General features: G+C 44.8%; 2 protein-coding genes across 2 annotated transcripts in view; one reads left to right on the plus strand and one right to left on the minus strand.

The window, feature by feature from the left end:
* Window positions 1-3,819, minus strand: part of LOC139725546 (uncharacterized) — a 56,634-nt gene extending 52,815 nt beyond the window's left edge. The window contains exon 1 of the mRNA XM_071636636.1: window positions 3,736-3,819. Coding sequence (XP_071492737.1) covers window positions 3,736-3,819 — 84 coding nt within the window. The remainder of the gene's footprint in view (window positions 1-3,735) is intronic.
* Window positions 3,820-20,969: 17,150 nt separating this feature from the next.
* Window positions 20,970-22,190, plus strand: LOC139725564 (3'-5' ssDNA/RNA exonuclease TatD-like). The gene has a single exon (XM_071636657.1). It carries the CDS (start codon window positions 20,970-20,972, stop codon window positions 22,188-22,190), a length of 1,221 nt encoding a protein of 406 aa, XP_071492758.1.
* The last annotated feature ends 212 nt before the right edge of the window (window positions 22,191-22,402 follow it).

Genomic DNA, 22,402 nt, shown 5'->3' on the forward strand with positions numbered 1-22,402 from the left:
AACTGCATTGTGTGTGATGACTGTGAAACATGGCTCCACAAGCAATGTATTGGTATGAGCAGCACAATTTTTAACCAATTGAGTAATTCCTCTTGCACCTGGATATGTGACAACTGCAGTCTTCCCCAATTCAGCTCATCTCTATTTGAGTCGTCAATCTCCACTTCAAACTCGTTTGAAGTACTGGCTGACTTCACAGGAGCTGATGATGAGCCATGTTCCCCTCTGATGGCATCATCGCCCATCTCTTCAAATAGGAGAAGGAATTCTTCTTCCCCCCATCGTCCCCCAGGACCTCAACATCGCAGAAAGGGGCAAAATCACACAGTGAAAGATGTCCATGGGATACTAGTACGCCTACTCATATTAAACCTACAGGGCATTATGAGTAAGACTCAGTCTTTTGCTGATGAACTCAAGAAGCATAATCCCCACATTGTTTTAGCTACTGAAACCTGGTTATCGCCCAGCATAGCTGATAGCGAATTTCTCCGTCCATCTAGTAACTATACAGTGTATAGAAAAGTCCGCCAAACCAAGGGTGGCGGGGTTTTTATAGCCGTCTGCAACGACCTGGTAGCATCATACGCCCCTGAACTGGATACGGATACAGAACTCTTGTGGGTCAAACTACAAATTGTAAACATCAAACCAGTTTACATAGGAGTTTTTTATAGACAACCCAAGTTAGGAGCAGATCCATTAAAGAACATTGACGGATTGAAAGCAAAGTTAGGAGCATTCACCACCACTTTTCTTACTAAGGCTGACACCAACTCCTTAGATGACAACTGGAGATGGTTCCGTACAACGGTGATTGACGCCATGGAGCAACACATCCCGTCTTCTATGAAGAGCTCCAGATTTAACTTACCCTGGTTTTCAAGATCTCTCAGGAGGCTCTCGAGAAGGAAGCAAAGGGCCTTCTATGCAGCCAAATCCACCAATAACACAAGATGCTGGCAGTGGTATCGTTCAATCAGGAAACAACTCCAGAAACAACTAAGAAAGGCAGAGCAAGACTACCTCTGTACTACAGTCTTTGACTCCCTGAAAGATGATCCCAAACGGTTCTGGAATTTCATTAAAAGTAGGCGTCGGGATGCATGTGGGATTGCTGCTCTGTGGAATGGGAATCAACTAGTTAGTTCAGCTGTTGACAAGGCTGAGGCACTTAGTAACCAGTACAAATCAATTTTCACTAGGGAACCCACACTCTCCTCCATGAACCCTCCCAAGGTCCCAGGCAAGGAACTCCCTGATGCAACTCCATTGGTCATAAACACCAATGGAGTTATGAAAATACTCATGAAGTTATCACCACACAAATCACCAGGCCCTGATGGCATACACCCTTTCATCCTTCAGAAATGTGCATCGGAAGTCGCTCCTGTCCTGACTAAGATATTCAACCAGAGTCTCACTCAGGGCAGAATCCCATCAGATTGGGCAAGAGCCAACGTCACTGCAATTTTCAAAAAAGGATCCCGTACAGACCCTGCAAACTACAGACCGGTTTCACTAACATCAATTTGCTGCAAGGTGATGGAGCATGTTATATATAGCCATGTCATTAATCACCTAGATTCGCATCATGCCCTCCATCATGCACAGCATGGATTCAGAGCCAAGCGGTCCTGCGAAACCCAATTACTTACCACAGTTCATAATATCTGGGAGGCCAATGAGCACACTAAGCAAGTAGATGCAATTGTCCTCGACCTCGCTAAAGCATTTGACATGGTTCCCCATGAAAGGCTATTGCACAAACTGTGCCACTACGGGATTAAGGGACCATTACATAGCTGGATCTCTGCATTTCTCAAAGGTAGAACACAGTCAGTGGTAGTACAAGGTTCACATTCCAAGCCTACAGAAGTGATCTCCGGGGTACCTCAGGGCACTGTGCTGGGCCCTCTACTTTTTCTTATGTATATCAACGACCTACCAGACGGTTTGGAATCCAATGTCAGTCTCTTTGCGGACGACTGTGTGGTTTATCGGCCTATCAAAACCCCATCAGATTGTAACTTGCTCCAGAAGGATCTCAAACTTTTGGAGAGATGGTCCTCCCGCTGGCTAATGTCCTTCAAACCAGATAAATGTAGTGTGATTAGGTTCTCCAGATGTAAGACCAAAATTGAGCGCACATACAGGCTCTGCGGTCAAGACCTCCAATCAGTCCACCAGCATAAGTACCTTGGAGTTACTCTGTCATCTGACATGAAGTGGTGGAATACTCACGTGGACCACGCAGTATCTAAAGCTAATGGTACAATGTATGATTGGTTTTCTATGTCGCAACCTGGGATCAGCCCCTCCTAAAGTGAAAATCCAAGCTTTCAAAAGTCTTGTCCGTCCCCATATTGAATACTGCAGTTCAGTATGGGATCCACATACCAAGAGCAATATACAGAAAGTTGAAGCTGTCCGAAGGCGAGCGGCACGGTTCATCTTTAACGATTATAAACGTGAAAGCTCTGTCACAGCCATGCTTGCATCCCTCCAACTCCCACCCCTCCAACATAGAAGATTCATCAACAGGCAGGTCATGATGCACAAGATGATCCATAACAATACCAGATCTCCCCATTACGGATTACGTGGAATTTAAGAAACGAGACCCCTCTGTGTCTACAAGAAGATCTCACCCGCTCTCCCTTGAGGTTCCTTTTAGCAAGACCAACTGCTTCAAACAGTCTTTTTTCCCCAAATCTGCCAAAGATTGGAACTCCCTCCCCCACTCATCAATTTCCATCAAGGACTCAATGATATTCAAACAAAAGCTAAAGAGCACACAGCTCGATTAGATACCGTTCCCTCACAGACCGCTATCAACGTTGAGTGATGTTCCGGATGGAGCTTTTCAACCGTGATACCGTGAAACCGTGAAAAATTCCCGGATCACTACCAAAATTTTATCATCTGTTCCTTGTGTCATTAATGACATTATGAACTTTTCCCGCCAGTTTCATCCAAATTCGTTCTCAAATTCTCAAGTTATTTTTCACACAGACAAACAAACCAATGAAAACATAACTTCCTTCATCCATCCATTCAGATTTACTCATTAATTTTACTAAGCTAAGTAAAATAATCTAAATTAACTCCAACTGAGTCAATGAATGAGATAAATGAATGAGACTGGTTCTAAGGTTAATAATATAATAGACCTAACTAGTCTAACCGTTAGTGCTAGTTTAGTTTATAGTAACCGTTAGGTTCTAATTCTAGGATGATAACATTGAGACATGAGGCCTAACTGCAGACTCGACTAGAGTTCTAACTTCAGTTTTATGGCTAAATTTATGCAATATTATTAACGCCGTCGTTAATGTAATTTTGCGAAATTCATAATTTTCAGGACTCTGTGAATACCTAGCTAGGTGCTACTTTCACTAGAATTTTCATCCTCTGTCTGACGACGGAATTCAGAGCAAGTGTCCGGTAACACAATGGAATCGCATAAATGTCTACGTGTAGCTAGTGCATAGTGGCTGGTACGTAGTCCATGCCCAGTGGCCAGAGCCAGAGGGCAGCCCGCCCGCCCGACGAGGCGAGTCGGCTGCTCTGCCTCTGAGCATGCATAAACCTCATACGCTTCGTCACGATGACACAACAATCTTGAAAATCAGAACCAGATACCAATTTTAGACTATAAAGCTTCATTTGACTTTTCGGGAAAACCACATCGTCTACTGAAGTATAGTCCGGCTAATCGTGGAAAAGTCTTACCTCTAATATTCTGGTATTAGCTGTAACTTTTACGTTTTGTCGCCGACCATTTGGGCACAGCACAGTCACATTGGTGGCTGCCATGTTGATCGTTTGTCAATGTGGGGGTGGGGGACATACGGGGTGGGGGTGGGGGTGGGGAGGGTCGGGGAGCTCAGAGGGGGGCCGGGATGCAGAACAAGTTTGATAAATTCAGGCACGTTGTAGTCTAATTTTCAAGACTCAGTGGCTGATCCATGAGGCGGGGCGCACCAGGCACGCGCCCCTTTTTATTTCTTGTTAAAACAAAAGAAATAAAAAGAAAAATAGATGGAGGGGGCAGCGTGCGCCCCCTTTAATTTTGTAAAGGCGCCTCCACTTTACGGAATTCCCGGATCCGTCACTCGTTCTTATCTTATCGTTCTTATAGGAAACGAGACAAGCAGTTTTGTTTTGTTTGTTTGATTGATTTTTTTTTTTTTTTTGGGGGGGGGGGGGTGGGTAGTGAAAAAGGCCTACCACGCATACACGTATTTTTAGGAGCGGCCGCAAAGAGTTTTACAAGGGAAGGGTGGTGGGCATTAAGTAGTGGGGACTTGTGACCACCCCCCCCCCCCCCCCCCCTCCGCGGCCACTCTGACGAGAAGACTCCTCGGAACCTTTGTTTTAGTCTATTTATTTTCCTACTAAATGAATCGTAATTAACTTGGTTATTCCGTTAATCCCATTTTCCCTTCCCTTTTAAAGTTGCAGAATCCGCCCGAAGGTTTTTTGTAAAAAGTCTATTCATCAAAATTATAACGCTTATTTCGATGTTCACTTCGGTGGGGCGTGCGGCGAAGCAGATAAGCGTGCAACTTTTCCATGATCGTGGAATTTGTCTAACGGCCCATGAATGCCTCGTCCACCCTCACCCCCACCCCCCCCCCCCCACACACACACACACGTCAGATGCAAGGATTAAAAAAAAGTAAAGAAGGTAACAGATGATATTTTTTTAAAAGAAAAAGAATATGCGAAAAATCAGAAATAATTGAATTAATTATCAAAGAAAGGACTCATAGATAGGGGGATAGTATTAAGTTTTCCCGCCCAATTTCATCATACAGATTTGCATTCGAATTAATGAAAATGAGTCAAATTCAAGCGATTTTGGCACTGCTCTATACTGTCACGGTTCATTTTAATTCTTTGAGTATTCGATTTCATTTCATGTCATTCCTTGTAGATTTTATTTCATTCGATTCAAAGAGAAATCCATTCAATTCAACGGCTAAAAGTTGGCATTCAATTTCGCACCAGCTGGATAGACGTTCAAATTCGTGCCAAATACCAGTTTCAATTTCATTTATATTATGATTAGGAACACAACTTCGCACTTTGAACGTTCGAATTAAATCAAGAAACACAACTTCTACGGGCTTTTTTTTTTTCCACTGTCGTACGATTGGATGATGCAATTTCATTTTCATTTCAAAGTCTCATTTAATTATCTTAATTGTATTGGATGAATTTCTCTCCTGTCGACCTTTCTGTCACTTTCAATTCATCCCTAACAGTATAATGGACTTAACATTAATTAGGAAATAGCCATACCCCAGAATCCGTCCAAATCCACATTGATCCATTTTGATTCCATTCCTTAGTTCCCCACGTCCATGTCATAATTAAAGTTGCCGCAATCAGCTGCTAGATCTATTTCACCAAAGGGTTCATATCGCCAGTTTTGCTGGTTGTCTAAGGTACATCTTCATCCACTATTCTGTCCGTTATATTCAAAATGTTCACGTAACTACTCTGCATTGTAGCAGCGACTAAAATCGTATATGAATAAAGTGTAAATGTATTATAATTATGTATGAAAGTGGAGTTATACTAGTATCTTATACCTGTGGCTAGTATGAGTAAAACATCACATTTCAAGGTATTAAGTTTGCATATTCAAACAGCTGAGTAACTACAAAAAATAAAAGCAACAACGAAAAAGACTGCCAATCTTTGTGATTGTTTGCCTTATCGCGAATTTGAATTCCTTAACGCTCTCCACGCTGATGCGAATTTGAATGCGTTTATTGCACTAAATTTGTATTTTTAATTTGATTGCCCTATTTACACCCTTGTGTGAAAAACTCGTGAAATCGGATGCTGATGAAAATAAATGAATGAACTAGGTATCTTGAATGTCGTGATCATTTAAATTCACTCGAACTTGAATGACCGCATCGTTAAATCGAACGCAAATCTGATGAAATTGGGCGGGAAAACGTGTATAATAGACAGAAGATGGACGGGCTATTCTTTGAATAGATAGAAGAGAGTGATCATGGTTAGAGATAAGTATGATATGTGATAATTCGACAGGGTTGTAGGCCCTACATCACTGCTCCAATGTTAGAAGGTCACAATGTAATTGATGCTGTCGGTTAATCGAAATGTCAGCTGTATTTTTACAATGAGAATCTTCACAGAAGTGTGAAACGTGGTGGTTCTTCCCTTCTATCTCACATTGTTTTCTTCCAATGGGAGCAGAACCAGTGCGGTACCTTATAGGGCTCACACCTGTAAATAAAATGGACTGTCCTAGACCCCTTCACAAATTCGTATATTCAACCATCAAAGATACCAAAGTAAATGAAGAAAAAAATAAATGAAAAATAAATGATGTAGTTTGGCAAAAAAAAAAACTGAATAGCTGTAGATATTGAGTATGAATTCCTCTACAAACTGCATTTTGGTTGGAGGGTGAAAGCTTTTTTGATGGAATTTGAGGGGACTATATTTCATTGGGTACGTGTACGGAAAATAGGTGATTTTTTGAGTGACAATTAAGACCTCGTAGTCTGGCTTTGCGGACCCCTGGACAGAATTTGAGCCGAAGAACCCACCCTGGAAATTTAATGGATGAAAGGGTATATCTCACTTATCCAGGTTAGTGAAGCTGAAACACCTCATTTCGCCCAGTTATTTTACAGAATTTTTTGAAATTTGAATTTTAACAAACGTCTCCATGGGGAATTATTTACCCGTGTGAGCCCCGGCACCGAGCAGAACCAGAACGCTTGAATTACGCCCTCTCGCGTCAACAGGTAAGTTCTTCAAGCTAAAAAAAAAGTGATAAAAATTCCCCCCTCCCAAAAAAAAAAAAAAAAGAAAGAAAGCGAAAAATACGAAGAAGAGAACAATAAAATTATTACCCCATAGTCATGATTTCAAAGTTTCGGATGTGATTCCCTATTTTGTTATCTGGAAATCGATCCCGAGTTTTCAGAACATGAACTCAACAAAGTTGATCATTTTGATTTTAAAAATTTATCTCCCACCATTTGGAATTTTCTTTCAAAACATCAAAAGGGTTTATCTAGAAACAAATTTGTTTGGCTGACTTTATTTGCAGGATATGCAGTATTTTCATATCAAAACAATAAAATAAATTCGATTGTACATGCACACGACTTTTATTTACAGAGCCCTCCCCGTTCAGTAGTTGGTATAGGCAATTAATCGCAATCGTATTTCCAACAAGCTCTAAAGTTTAGATGGGGGGGGGGGGGGGGTAGGGAAAAGGGGATGTGAGTTAAGGTTGGGAATGGGAGTTGGGATATTACCGTGGACTAAAGGAGGGGGAGGGCCTACTATGCCCTTCTTTTATTCTTTTCGTAATAAAACTTTATCATTCAAGGAACAATGAAATTTTGAAATTTCATTGTTCAAAATGCAGAATGAATGTGTTGTTGTTTCTATCATGACTGTAGGTATTTGTACATTTTCGCTTTGAAAAAACAGCCTGAATATTTGGCAAACGTTATGTAGCAAAAAAAAAAAGGAAAAAGAAATATATCGTTTTGTATGACTGTGACTTTATAGGTAACACAATTATGATTGCAAAGTAAGTTATCAAAATTATTATGATAATTTCATGAAGGAATTCAATGGGAAATTAATATATTGTTTTGTGACATTTTGTTTCAAGTCGATCAATCATGAAATATTCTTTAAACAGCACACATACAAACACACACACAGACACACAGACACACAACGCACACACACACACACACACACACACACACGCACACACACAAGAAAATACCCTGCATGTGATCGATGGATACTGCTGTGTTATGTTATAATTTTGGTGAAGAAATTGTTTTTTTTTAGGAAGGAAAAATAAGACACCCCTAACGGAATATTTCATTAAAAGGTCTATAGAGCAGGATATGTTAGAAGAAGAAAAATTAGCAGTTATACGTTATACGTTGTCAATACATTTACAAAAGTGGGAAAACTGGAAAAAGAATTGAGAATTTGTTTTGCGTTTATTTGATAGAGTAGGGTCTGCTGCACATCCACCAGGAAATGCCTTTTCCACGCATTGGTATTATGAGTTATAATGTAAGTCAGGACACACAGGTTTCAGTTGCCTTTGAGGTTTTGCTGTGATGGGGGTTTTGTAAGGGGAAGGGGGATGGGGTGGGGTAGTAAGAGGGGGAATGGACGGGGGTATAGAGTGGTGGGGGGGGGGTTGCGAGGGGGGTTGTTTTGTTTTTTTTTTTAACAATAAACTTCAATCAATGGATATTGATATTTTAGGTTGGATTGAATGAAAGCTGAAAAGAAATTATTTTTTGGGTAAGTGATTCAGTTAATAGAATTTATTATGTAATGAAAGAATAAAATTGTTAAGAGATTGAGGAATTAGTAATGTAAAACTAGAAAAGAAGAGACGTTTATATATGGATTGTGTATATGGATAGTGAAAAAACTGTACTATAGAGTGTATCAAAACATGTTAAACTGATGTAAAGTTTTGGTATCAGTTTTGTATTAATTGATGTAAAGGATTATAAAATTGGTCCGGAGAATTTTGTATAAATTTGTTTGTATATTATGTTTTCCATTGATGAAGAATAAAATATTCTTTAAAAAAAAGTGGCTGAATTTGTCGATTATCGATAATCGATTGTTTAAAAAGAAATAGGGCCTACGTAAACGACGATTGGGTATGCTCTGAGATTGTATATAGTTATAGTTATTATTCGTTGTTATACCTGATTGAAATCGTCAGCATTATTTCACATAATTCGTATGCATTTTATATTTCTATTCTACCAGGCAAAGATAGCCAGTTTTTACAGGAGTATGGAAACTTTGTTTTACCTTTAAGTTTTGTAGCACTTCTAGCATCATCGAATTATCGCCCTAATGGCTTTTACGTTCACTATTTAGAGTTGACCAAAATGGCATTTCCTTGCGTTGTTAAAAGATTTTCAACATTTCACTTTTCTTTATATTGTATATAGTGAAGAAGCGCCCCAACGATAGGCACTCCTGATTGAGAAAGTTAAAAAATGAGGTCATGTATGAAGTTTGAGTTGCTCTTCTTCTTTATAGGAGCACAATGTGCCCCCTCCCCCCTTGGGCCTGGAAGGATCAAAATAGCTTGGACTTTATACTGTTAAAATGCAATTCTACGCCATGTTCATGCTGGCTTTTACACAAACAGTCTCATGAAAGCAAAGGAATGTGATAAAAAATTAAAGTTTCATGCATACTCCAGTTATACTGCCCAGCAATAGGCCTATTAACCCGTGTATGTGTCTTCTTCTTCTTCTTCTTCTTCTTCATCATCATCATCATCATCATCATCATCACTTTCTCTTCAGCGTTTTAGTGCTTTCTTGCTCCTTCCTCTCTGCCTACCCTCTTCGTTATCAAGCTCATCGTTCAGTTCAAGGTCTGTATGCTATTTTCTGCACAAACTAACTGGAGGGTTACAAACACTATGACGTTACGTCTCCTATTCTCAGTGTGTGGTTGCGACTATTTTCCCGTGAAAACATGTGAAACTTCAAATTTACATATCTATACATTTGTTGTTTCTTGTCTAATTCTGATGAAAACTCCACCAGCTGTTTATTTGTTACTCTCTTAATTTCTAGGACTTAAATTTTAAATCTTTCTTACGACTTAAAATATTTTAAGTCTTTAAGACTTATTTTAGGTGGCTTCGATTAAAAGTTGAGTGTCGAAGCTGTTCGCAATCTAAATCTAACAAAGACTTAAACTTTCAGCCAATCAGATGACTTGTAAATGACGTCATCTTAACCGCCTAAAACCGGAATCGGCGCTGGCCGTCACTTTGCTTCATGCGCGATGCTAGATAGCGTAGTCATACACACACACATTCACATGTACCGTACTATAGTACAGTACTTGTACCAGTCCTATCCCTAGTTATACATCGACCGGCCATTTGCAAACATTATTGACTTGAACAGTTGGTCCTGAAGGCAGAAGTCATGCAGGCCGGAGTTTTTCGAGGGCATGATCTGACAGAAGCTTGACCAAGTTGCTTAAAGGTGAGCATATTATTGTATGAATGCTTAAGAATGTGGTTGATAACTCTGGGACTCAGTAACCAAAGATAAAAGATGTTAAGATGTGCACTACATTTTTGGCGAGTTTGAGCCTTGCCGCTGTATACAGCTGTAGTGAGAGATAACAATGTGTAGTGAGATATAACAATGTATCCCCACGTGCGGGCGCGCGTACGTGCCCGTACATCAGCAGACGATCCACGGATGAATGACCCCGCCGAGGTGTCAAGGGACGCCCGGACAGTTTTCCCAGGCAGACCGACGGACGAACCTAAGACAGAGAGACAACCCCAATTGCAGCTGAACTACTGACCGCCAACTCGCCACCAGGCTGATACCTGACAAGCCCATACCATAGGTGAGTAGGCAATATCGGCCATTTCACAACAGTGGCGCTGCGAGCAAAAAGAAACTGCGTTTTTGTGGGTCTTTTCGGTAAAAGATACCGGCAAGAGTTTCTTTTCGGTCTCTCTCTCTATATATTCGTTTTATAAAGTTTACGCGTTTTTGTAAGTACCGCTTATGACTAGTGTGAGTATTTTAGGATTTCTTAGGTCCCCGGGCACTTGATATTATTCTTGGGGAAGATTTTTCCGTAGAAATATAGCAGATTTAAACAATTAAGGGGATATCTGGGTATTTGAGTGGGACATTAAGGCATAGAATCGGTTCCCGCGCAGGCTATTTATAAGCAAAGTAGGAGTTTTTGTCCGTTTACCATTTCATTGTCTCACGGCGTGCCGAGAATTCCAGGGTTGCGTTTTGGCGGGAGTTTAGGACTCCTGCCACCTACCCTTTTCTAGTACGGAGTTTCCGAGTCGATTTTCGATTACTGTGATAATAGATTTGGATTCAATAGCGATTTAATAGATATTTATACATATATTGCTTCTTCTTATCTGCGTATAGAACCGGATTTTTTTAAGGTACTACGTGGATACGGGAATTTGTTTAATATTGTTCCGTTAGAGCATTAGGTTAGGATTAGTTCGTTTTCTTTATTTTGTAAGTTACTTAAGTGTCCCGAATTTCGGGAACCTTATATAACAACGGCATTTTCCGAGGAGGATCCTGTGAACCTTTCCGCCGAGAACCTTAACCGGATTCGAGAGGAACGGGAGCTCGGTAAGTGCACGTTTCAATCGATTTGTGTGTGTGTTTGGGTGTGCTGGTTCATAGAGTCTCTTTTGAATATTTGAGCGACATTCTTGTGATTTTTCTGTTATCATTGCCCCCTGTCAGAGATAGAGAAGGGCTAGATTAGGCAACCAGCAAGTCTAAAATTCGCATTTTTGGAATTTTGGCTAAACTATACATTAAATCGGTTACACGTGCGGATGCTGCCATTGTCGGGAAGCGCGCCTGTTGCATCTCATGATCACCGATTCGCGCGTTTTTCTTGCCGCTATTTAAGCTTCATTATTTTTCGCGGCTTGTGAGCACCCACCTGTTTCCTTGGAGATAGAACAAAACCCCATCTCCCGTCGCACCAGGGTGGTGGATACCGCATGCACGTAAGTAGAATTCCGTTTTGTTATTTTGTCACGGCTTTCTTTCTTTTTGCTACTAGTGTACTTTCTCCGCACTTTGTTCGTTCTAAAAAGTTCCGCATATATTTTTTTGTACCGGTATACATGACTGTAAAGTGATGCGTGTGGCTCCACGTGACGAAACAATTTGCGGGATTTGAAAAGGTTATACTCTTTTGCCCCTTCCCCTCTCGTTGATTCGTACTGTTTTCTTTCTTCCTCGCTACACCGTACACGTACATATGAGAAAGGGGGTATGTTTGAACTTAGATTTTTTTTTTCTGGTAGTTGCTTCTGTTTCATCAGAGCTAACAGGCGTGACTAGATTATCTGGTACCGTGTAGGACTTAGGTAGAATACTTTGCGTCTTATTTCTCGGTTTCTTCTTCCATCCCTCTTTGCGGAATTAGGCCTAGTATCAACTAGTATATATTAGAGAAGATTTTTAGTATCAATTCTTGTAGTTCTGACGCGTTTGGCAGAGTATTTCGAATCATATTGTGTCTATTTGAAGTATAAGTCTATTGATACGTTATATTTTTCGTTGCTCTTTCTTTTCTCTCTGGTTTGAAGACGATCGATACGGCTTCACTTGAGAATTAGCAGCATATATATTGGATTGCTGCCCACACTTGTTTACATGCTTGTCTTTTCTTCCTTTTTTTTCAAGTTGATACTTGTATTTTTTTCTTCGCCTCTTTATTTTCGACGACTTTTCGAATACCCAACTTGGATTTTCGCAGTGGTCGGCGTCTTCATATAGTGACTTCGCGTTAAACAGATCGCGTTGCGGAACAGATAATCGCAGCATCCCCGAAAATAATTGCATTTATTTTCCATTAGGGTATGTCATATAAGAAGTGCAGTTGCATATTGCATTGTTATTCAATGAGTTTGTTTGATGATTGATGATTGGATGCATGTTAGTGCTGGTGATACGGTCCATTCATCTGTTTTTACTTTTGATGCTCATAATTGTGTACGCTTGTTTCTTGTTAACGCAATTTCTATTTTGATTGCTATACTATTTTGTTCACGCTATCCTGTGATTATTAATGTTTGTATTTTGAATACGCAATTCTTATTGGGTGTGTTCGCACGTAAATCAGTCAGTTCTCTCCACAATTTGGACGTTCTTGAAGTGAAGAAAACTTCACAGAAAGGAATGATCCGAATATTGGAGGAGACAGGACAATTTTAGTAGAGCATATTCGTATTTCTCTTTTTCTGTCTTATTGCTTTTGCCCTTCCATCGATGTGCGGTCTTTTCCCATTGTAGGCCTATTATATTACGTGCTTGCTTACGCTGGGAAATTATTCTCCGCATCTTTTGCGTAAGTTAGCCCTTTGTCGGGAAAATCGCGCGGTTGTTTTCGCATCGTTCCTTTTCATATGAGCTCATCTGTTTTCGCACCTGGTGGTGAACGAAAAACATTGAGTTTTATTTGACTTTGTTCTTCGATTAATTACTGCGGGGTTAAATAAGAGTTCCGTATTACGAATTATACTCGCGTGATCGGTTCGGCACCTGTTTTAAATAGGCTGCCATATAGATATATATAGGCCGTGCAGATATAAGCACTGCTGACCGGACTTAGTTCGGTTCGCACGTGTTCGCTATAAAGCGGGTAAGTATACGACTCGGTCACTGGACCAAAAGGCATACTCATATGGTTGTTTCAAACATATGAAAGTTTATTGGGTATGCTATATACAGTGCGTATTTTGCGGTTTCCGTGATCTATTGCGGCATTACTGGCGATTTATACGTGGTAAGTATACTGTAAATTGAGGTGCACAGCTGCAATAGGAATTATATCTGTAGTATTTGTACGCACGCTCAGCCGCTACATCAAAGATAGAGGTGACGGGAGTTAGGTAAGTCATATTTGTAGTGTATATATAGGATATAGATATATTGATTTATATAACTGCACGGGCACTGTCGTGTTTCAAGCTAAGCACTTTGGATACAGCTGCGGAACACAGTAAGTAATATATCATTTTATGATTTTGGTTCGTGTTGCATCGTGTTTTGTCATCATCGCGGAATACGCATATAAATATACCACATATGCACACTCACTGTGATGAAAACATATGCATATATGTGACATCTTACGTGAAGTGCAAATTGAGAGTGACGTTCGTATATTCGTATTCCAAGGACAGCCGAGGATTTGCCATCAGTGCATACAGGACTGCACACTTTGCAATTCACAGTGAGTATATATTAATCTCTCGTTTTCTTTTTGCGACAAGGGAAGTGTTTGAATATATTCGATTATTTGTCATTCCCTTACTTGTTACTGTTCCCTTGTTTCCTGTTATGAATCTGGAGCGTTTCGATTAATTTTGAATGAATTGAGGTGTGTATATTGAGATAAGTATTATCTTATGATTGCTGATCATTATTATATATAGTTCGTGATTGATACCGATGCGCGTATATATACAAACCCATCCGACAGCGTTGTTGTTGTTGTTGAGTTTTTGGCGTTTTTCGGTCGGACTTGACTATTTACGCCGGACCAACGACAGCGAATTGACGTCGGGGTATTAGTATATGAGCTAGCAGAGAGTGCAAACAATCTCTCTTAAGTTAGCTTACAGTTAAAACTATACTTGTGTTGTATATGGTTTTGGGTATAGTATATCAGGCTATAAGTAGAGTGGCCGTAGTGGCAATTTACCAGAGTCCCATGGAAGTTATTGGATAGTTTTGTTCTATTCGGTTAACGTGATTGAAGAACATCTATATTCCGTGATTTTCAAGGGACATAGGTATACCTAGGAATAAATTCGAGTATCCAAATTGTGAATTTGAATAGGCTAATTGTTTTAAGTTATAATGGAGAAAGTGGCAATCAACTTCTGTGATATTGAGGAACTTAGACGGGTACCAGGCATTGGATCAACCTTGGCTGAGCGTATAGTTTATATTCGTGATGGGGAAGACTTGACTCCGGAGAGGCTGGCTACCATTTCTGGTATCAGAAACGTCCCGGAGTTGGTCAAGTACTTTGACTTCACCCCATTCACGTCTGAAGTAACTTTTTCTGACGCGAAAGCCTCGGCAGGATCTAAGTCGGAGGGTACCCCACCTCAGGCCACAGGGAATGAGTCAAAGTCCGCATCGGCCGAGGAGGCTGAGGGTATAACGAACGGTGGCATGAAATCCGAGGAAAGCTCTAGCTCGGAAAAGATCGTGCCGTATCCGTACGAAAAATACCCCCCTCCGGCCAGCAAGACGGGCGCGAGGGAAAAAACTCAGACCAAACCCACGGGCGATAACTCGGAAGGGAAACGCCTGGGTGGCCCCCCAGCCCAAAATAACCTCAGCAACGGAAGCAATGCACAGGTAAGGCCGGACCAGTCTCCCCAGCGATCCTTACAGGGTAAGAAATTAAGCTCTCCCCCTGTAAATGACCGCCCCCCTTCCCGACATGCTGGGTACGACCAGTGCTATAACACAGGTTCACCACGCAGGACGGAAGGAGGAGGGCGGTTCAGGTATTACCAGCGCCAGGTGAGAGAACGATATCCGGACTCCCCCTCGCGTGGGTCGCGGCGGCGCGAACGAAGTTCATCTCGGACGGCGCGTAGCCACGATTATGAGGCATGGGGACCCCAATACGAGGTAAGACGGCAGAGGGAGGGCAGACTTTACGAGTCACCGCCTCGGTCGAGGCGAGAGAGACGATATGAAACTCCCCCTCGACGCTACCAGGAGAGTGAATGGGAGCCGTCCTCTCCGCCACGACCGAGAGACCCCTACTACGAGTCCCCCCCCCCCCCCCCTCGTCACGAAAATGTGGAATACCGGCGTCGCGGGTCTCCACCTCCGCGGTTAGACAATGGATATCAGAGGCGCGAGGCAAGAGCCCCTTCACCGGGGCGTCACGGGGGTTACAGGTGGGGCTGTGCGTCATATGCACGAGACGGCCGTGAGTTTTCACGATCAGTCGCGTTTGCATCGCCCCCACCAGTAAGGAGAACCTCGCCGCCAATAAGGCATGCCGCGGCCTCCGAGGTGGAAGCCCCCCGGTACTCGGTAGACTATAGGGCCAGGCCTACACAAACAGCACCCCCCTCCTATTCATCAACACGGTGTGGAGGGTCAAACTACAGGCCAGTCACCCTTCCCAGGACGATTACATTCGATGGTACTGGGAGTTGGAAGGCCTTCTTTGCCAAATTCCAGTTATTCGCTGATGAAAGTCAGTGGGACTCAACACAGAGAAAGAACCAGTTATGCTGGACGTTGGAGGGTGAGGCCAGCAACTACATTGCGACAATCTTAGAGCGAGAACCAGACATATATTATCGTGTTCTGGTCAAGAAGCTCGAGAACCGTTTCACACGGCGGGAGCTACCAGAAGTGTCGCAAATGCACTTCACATATGCACGGCAAGCCCCCGAGGAAACTACCACGCAGTGGGCGGATCGCCTCCTGACCTTGGCCTCGCAGGCTTTCCCCGGATTGCCGGAGGGCTACGTGCAGAGGCAGATTGTTATGCGTTTCTGTCAGGGTTCTTCAGACAAAGAGGCGGGGCAACATGCCCTCAACTCCCGCCCACGAAATCTTGATGAAGCAGTTGATGTCCTCAAATGGTATCAACACACGCATCGGGCCATCTTTGGGAAGCTCCGGAAAGAGGTGAGGCAGGTCGCCTTCTCTGAGGAGGACACCCGAGAGCCCACTGTTCAGATGGTAAGTGCGCCCCCGCCCAAACAGGGAAAGGAGCAAGGGCCACTTGAAAAAAGGGTGTCAGCCCTCGAGGGCAAGATGAATCTAGTCCTCGATCAACTTGACTCTCTAAGAGCCACAGTTCAAGGGCTGACAGCAACTTGCGCCAAGATGGAGTCCCTACAAACCAACATGCAGGGATTAAAGGGATCCATCCAGGGCCTGAGTGAGATGATGGCAAAGACTCGAGCCTCACCAGCCAGACCAAGGGGCTCTCCGGCAAGACCAAGGCCCTCTCCCGGTAGGAGCAATTTGTGTTACCGGTGTGGGAAGCCTGGCCATTTTGCTAGGGAATGCCCCGAAGTGAATAGTGACAAGTCCGTGTCCTTCATGGGTGAAGAAGAGGGAAACGACTGGGGATCGGGAAGGGAGGAGGGCCCAACCCGATCCGAGTAGACCAGCGCCCTCAAACATCACCCTCTCCGGGGAGGAAGGAACTCTCCAAGGGAGGCGGCCAGGGCAACGCTGACAGGGACACCTCATCAAGAGGAGCAAGAAAGGATGCCCCCAGGGAGCAAGAGGAAGTGCAAACTTCCTACGCTACTAGTGCGGGCATCCTCCTATTCCACCGAGTCCCTGGGTAACACCCCCATGGCCCCCACCTTGTAATAGTATTGTGAACACCCTGAAAGACACGGATGAAATAGTGGTGTGCCGAGTCAAATCGTCATCACTTTTCAGAATTGATATCACCGTTGGACAGAGGCCTGTTCGTGCGGTGGTAGATACAGCAGCCGAAGTGACCATCCTTTCGGATAAGACATACCAGATGCTTCAACCCACCCCTCCCCTCATCAGAGAAGTAACTTTGAATGCAGCTGGGAGGGACATGAAAATGAAAGGCATGGTAGTGGGACCGGTGCAAATGACATTGGGGACACATGTTCTGAATGAGCATATATATGTGGCTCCAATCGAAGATGACATGCTTTTGGGAGCAGATCTGCTCCGTAAACATCACGCATGCATTGATATACCAGGTTCCATACTTTGCTTTCAGGGAGAAGCTTTACCTATGACCTTTGGCGAAGGAGGTGCAGTAGCACAAGTGTTCATTTCCGACCCAGTCACAATCCCCCCTCGATCTGTGAAAAGGGTGAAATGCAAGATTAAAACTTGCGTACCCTGGAAACAGTTTGTGGTGGAACCGGAGCGGAGCTTAGTCGGTTTAATCCCTAGGACGCTGCATGAGGAAAGAGATCACATAGAGATATATTCTCTGAATCCAACAGACAATCACATACGTTGGCGAAGGGACCAGGTAATTGGGCAAGCCCAGGAAGCCTCAGTTATCCAGCCCCCCAATAGTGATATGTCAGACAATATGCAGGTCCATCAAGTTAACGTTACCGAGGACAAAATCCCCCCTCATTTGCAAGGTTTGTGGGAAAGATCCTCGGTACAACTTGAACCTGAAGAACAAAAGGTACTTAGGGATTTACTTATTGAATTTGAATGCGTCTTCGCCAAAGACGAATTTGACCTAGGGAACTTCACTGAGGTTACCCACTCCATTGATACGGGTAGTGCAACCCCCATCAAGCAGAAGATGAGGTGCACACCCATGAATTTCATTCAAGAGGAACGAGCACTTCTAAACAAGATGTTGTCTGCCGGAGTGATCAAGCCCTCAGTGTCCGAATGGGCATCCCCCCCAGTGCTGATAAGGAAGCGAGATGGTGGCGTCCGATGGTGTATCGACTACCGTAGACTAAACAAAGTCACAAAAAAGGACGTATACCCCCTTCCTTGCATTGATGAGTGTTTGGACACTCTGGCTGAAAACTCTTGGTTCTCCAAACTCGACGCCAACTCTGCGTATTGGCAGGTAAACGTCCGAAAACAAGACCGGGAGAAAACAGCCTTTCTCACAAAGCATGGGCTGTACGAGTTTGTGCGCATGGGCTTTGGCCTATGCAATGCTCCCGCGACCTTCTCCAGGGCAATGAACCTCGTCCTCAGAGGGCTGAATTGGGACATTGCTTTGACATTTCTGGACGACGTAGTGGTGCTCGGTAACTCTTTTGAGAACCATGTCAACAATCTCAGATTGGTCCTGGAACGATTCAGGGACTTTAAGCTCAAACTAAAGCCCAAGAAGTGTTCCTTTTTCCAACGTCGTGTGGAGTTTCTTGGCAGGGAGGTGGACGCTGACGGCCTGTACCTAAAAGACGAGCATATCAAGGCCGTCTTGGACTGGCCAACACCTAAATGCAGTAAAGAGGTGGAACAGTTCCTCGGTTTGGTCAACTATCACCGCGTCTTCCTGAAAAACTATGCCAAGGTAGTAGGGCCGCTGTATGGCCTCACCGGCAAACGGGAGTTTCGCTGGGAAGCTGACCACCAGGCCGCCTTTGATCAGGTAAAAGAATTACTGACCACTGCCCCTGTCCTTGCACTGCCCAACTCTGTAGACCCCTTCATCCTGGATACCGATGCATCTGGTACAGCTATAGGTGCTGAACTCATTCAGGTCCAGGAGGGACAAGAGAGAGTGATTGCTTATGGCAGTTGCTCCCTGTCCCCGGAGCAGCGACGGTACTGCGTCACTAGGCGTGAACTGCTCGCGGTCGTGAGGTTTACACGTCAGTACAGACACTACTTGTTGGGTAAACACTTCACAATCCGCACTGACCATGGGAGCTTGACATGGTTGATGAACTTCAAGGAGCCACAAGGTCAATTGGCCCGTTGGCTTGAAGAACTTAGCCAATATGACATGAAGGTTGAACATCGACCCGGTACGAAGCATCAGAATGCAGACGCATTATCGCGCATGCCCCAGGGTGATTTTCTCTGTGAGAATTATCGCCTAGGCATGGAGCCCGATGATCTACCCTGTGGTGGATGTTCATATTGCAGAAAGGCACATAACAACTGGTCCCTTTTTGCTGATGTCATAGATGACGCTGTTCCACTAGCACAAAGAAATAACATCTCGGAGATCACAGTGGATCAGAGTGTAGAAGGGAACCTCTTAATCACCCATTTAGACATAGATTGTCAGGAAGGTTCCCCCTCTCTGTCCATTAATGGAGTGGCAGCTGACGAAACCGCCCCCAGTCGCCCAGTCGACTTAGACTTAACAGACTCCCTACAAAAAGAGCAGGAGGCAGACGCCCAACTGTCCCTTCTACGTAGGTGGTTAGTCAGTAAGGAAGAGCCGGACGAGGGCACAATTCTCTTGTTGGAGCCCGCCAGCAAATTCCTTTGGATCAACCGAGACATGTTTTTCTTAAAGGACGGCATCATTCAAAAACAGGACGATGACGAGTCTGTGCTAGTGGTGCCAAAATCATTGCAGCAGGAGGTGATGAAAGTAAATCACGACCTGCCCTCCGCAGCACATGCAGGTGTGACTAGAACAAAAAGCAAACTAAAGTCCAAATACTTCTGGTATGGCATGTCACGTGACATTCAGGAGTATATCAAGAGGTGTACCACCTGTAACCGGAACAAGAAAACGGTCAGGTATGGGAGGCACCCCTTGATAAACTATCATGCGGGAGCCCCCATGGAGCGAGTACACCTGGACTTTATTGGCCCACTGCCCAAAACCACACAGGGCAATGAGTACATTCTCATGATGGTGGACCAGTTCACCAAATGGGTAGAATGCGTCCCCCTGCCCTCGCAGACAGCTGAAGTCACAGCCCAGGCCGCAGTCAATGAATTTTTCTGTCGGTTTGGGTACCCCTTCCAGATCTTCACTGACCAGGGCAGAAACTTTGAGAGCAAGCTGTTCACCAATATGTGCGAGCTGTTACACATCCACAAGGCAAGGACAACTCCCTACAGGCCATCAGCCAACGGGCAGGTTGAAAGATTCAACCGAACCTTGATGGATGCAGTACGCTGCTATATTGATAAGTCCCAACGCCAGTGGGACCAGTATCTTGCTCAAATAGCAGGGGCCATTCGTTCCACTGTGAATCGCAGCACCGGATTCACACCAAACCAGCTGATGCTAGGTCGGGAAACCAACCAGCCCGCAGAACTAGTCTTCCCCCTTCCCCCATCCGTCCCAGTCGGATCACTGGACGAATATTCATCTACACTGGCGGAGAATATTCGTCGGGCACATGACACTGCCCGAACTACACTCCAGTCGACACAGAGACGGATGAAGAGGGACTATGATGTAAAAACACATCTACGCCAGTTTCGGGAGGGAGACAGGGTCTACTTGTTGGATTCAGGTACCCCCAAGGGAAAGTGCAAGAAGTTACTATCCCCATGGAAGGGTCCTGCCGTAATCCACAAAAGGTACACTCCCTATTTATATCGAGTCATATACAGGAACAAGGTGTTTACTGTGAACCACGATAGACTCAAGGGGTGTACAGATCTCAGTGAGATCCCCAAAAGTAACTTTGGGAAAGACCTGTACTGCTTCTGCAGGAAGCCGGATGATGGTTCCCTTATGATCCAGTGTGACGGCTGCGATGAATGGTTCCATGGTGCCTGCGTCCGTATCACGGAGGCAGACAGCATGAACATAGACAAGTATTTTTGCCCCTTCTGTAAGCAGAAGAAGTAGCGCTTTTATATTAATGTGGGCTATGCTTATGTACCATTTTCATCTTGCAGGTCATCACCATGGACGATCTACTTGAGGTCATGGAGGACCTACGTGTGTTTGACGCGGAAGAGCCGGGAGGGGAGCCGAAGGACACAGGGGGACTCGTAGAGGCAGGACCTCCTCCACCTCCTCCAACTCCTCCACCTCCTCCACCCCCTCCACCCCTTCCTCCTTCACCTCCACCCCTGGCGGTACCTCCCACGGGGGCGAGGAGGCGAACACACAGGAGGAGAGCACGACGCCTCAAGGCGAGGTCCAGTGGGCCCCAAGCCCCGGCCCCCCAGCCCTCCCAAGCTGTGGCTCGGGCATGGGCGGGGATGGCCCGGGGTAGAGGCTCCGCCCAAGGGCTGGAAGCAGTCATCAGGATGACGCCAGCTCCAGCCATGGGTCGGGGCCGGGGCCTGCTGAGGCTTGTCCCCGCTCCTGAGCCCCTGCCGGGTTTCGACTCTCATTTCCATCCAGATAGGTTATGCAACCACATGTGGAGTCAACCGAACCCCGGCAGGGACCCCGTCCACCCGGTGCACTTGGTCGGGGGGGTACTCAATTACTGCGACCCCGAGACTTACCTCGACCCCGACTTCGTGGACCGGGTGGTGGCGGCTCAGGACGGGGGCAATGCATGGAAGCTCGCCTTGGGGATCCACCCCAAAAAGGCCTCCACGTTCACTGACCAACATTGGCGTACACTCCTGCACCATCTAAGTCACCCCCAGGTAATCGGGCTTAGTGAAGTCGGGCTAGACTTCACCGTGCCCCCCCGGCAGTGGCCAGAGCAGGAGAACCTGCTTAGGGCCCTCCTTGATCTAGGGACGAGGGGCAGGATTCTGATCCTCCACCTCCGGGGTGTGGGTGACCAGACGGGCGTCCATGCCATCAGCCGGCGCCTTATCCAGCGGAGCTGCCCTGGGGATCAACGGATCCACCTCCACTCTTTTAGTGGAGATAGCCTCCAGGTCAGGGCCTGGACGGCCCGATTTCCCCACTGCTATTTTGGGGTGTCGGCGCTCGTCCGGTCCCTGGCAGATCCCCAGCGGGCGGCAGTGAGGGAGATCCCCCTAGACCGTCTCCTTCTGGAAACTGATGCGCCCCACCTCGCCCCTCACCCAGGTATGCGTTACAATATGCCACGCTTCCTGGGTGATGTGGGCAGGCTGGTGGCCGACATCCGGGGTCTCCCTCTGGCCCGGCTGATGGCAGTGACAACTGCCAATGCCCAGCGTTTGTATGGGTACTAGTAGTATTAGTTTAATGATCTGTAATGTATTTTAAGGGAAAGTCACCCGTGAAAATTGTAAAATGAGATTATAATGTTATAAGAAAAAGGGAAAGTTACCCTTTTTGTATGCTAAGGTTAAGAAAGGGAAGGGTTAGTTTTAGAAACAATGATAATCATCTGCTGTGTTGTTGCAGCGAAGGGATAATAATAAGTAAATTATAGATTTTTGTT

This window comes from Diadema antillarum, unplaced genomic scaffold, assembly GCF_040938485.1.
Source record: "Diadema antillarum isolate AM-2024a unplaced genomic scaffold, OU_Dant_1.0 scf00000017, whole genome shotgun sequence".
Classification (NCBI taxonomy): Eukaryota; Metazoa; Echinodermata; class Echinoidea; order Diadematoida; family Diadematidae; genus Diadema; species Diadema antillarum.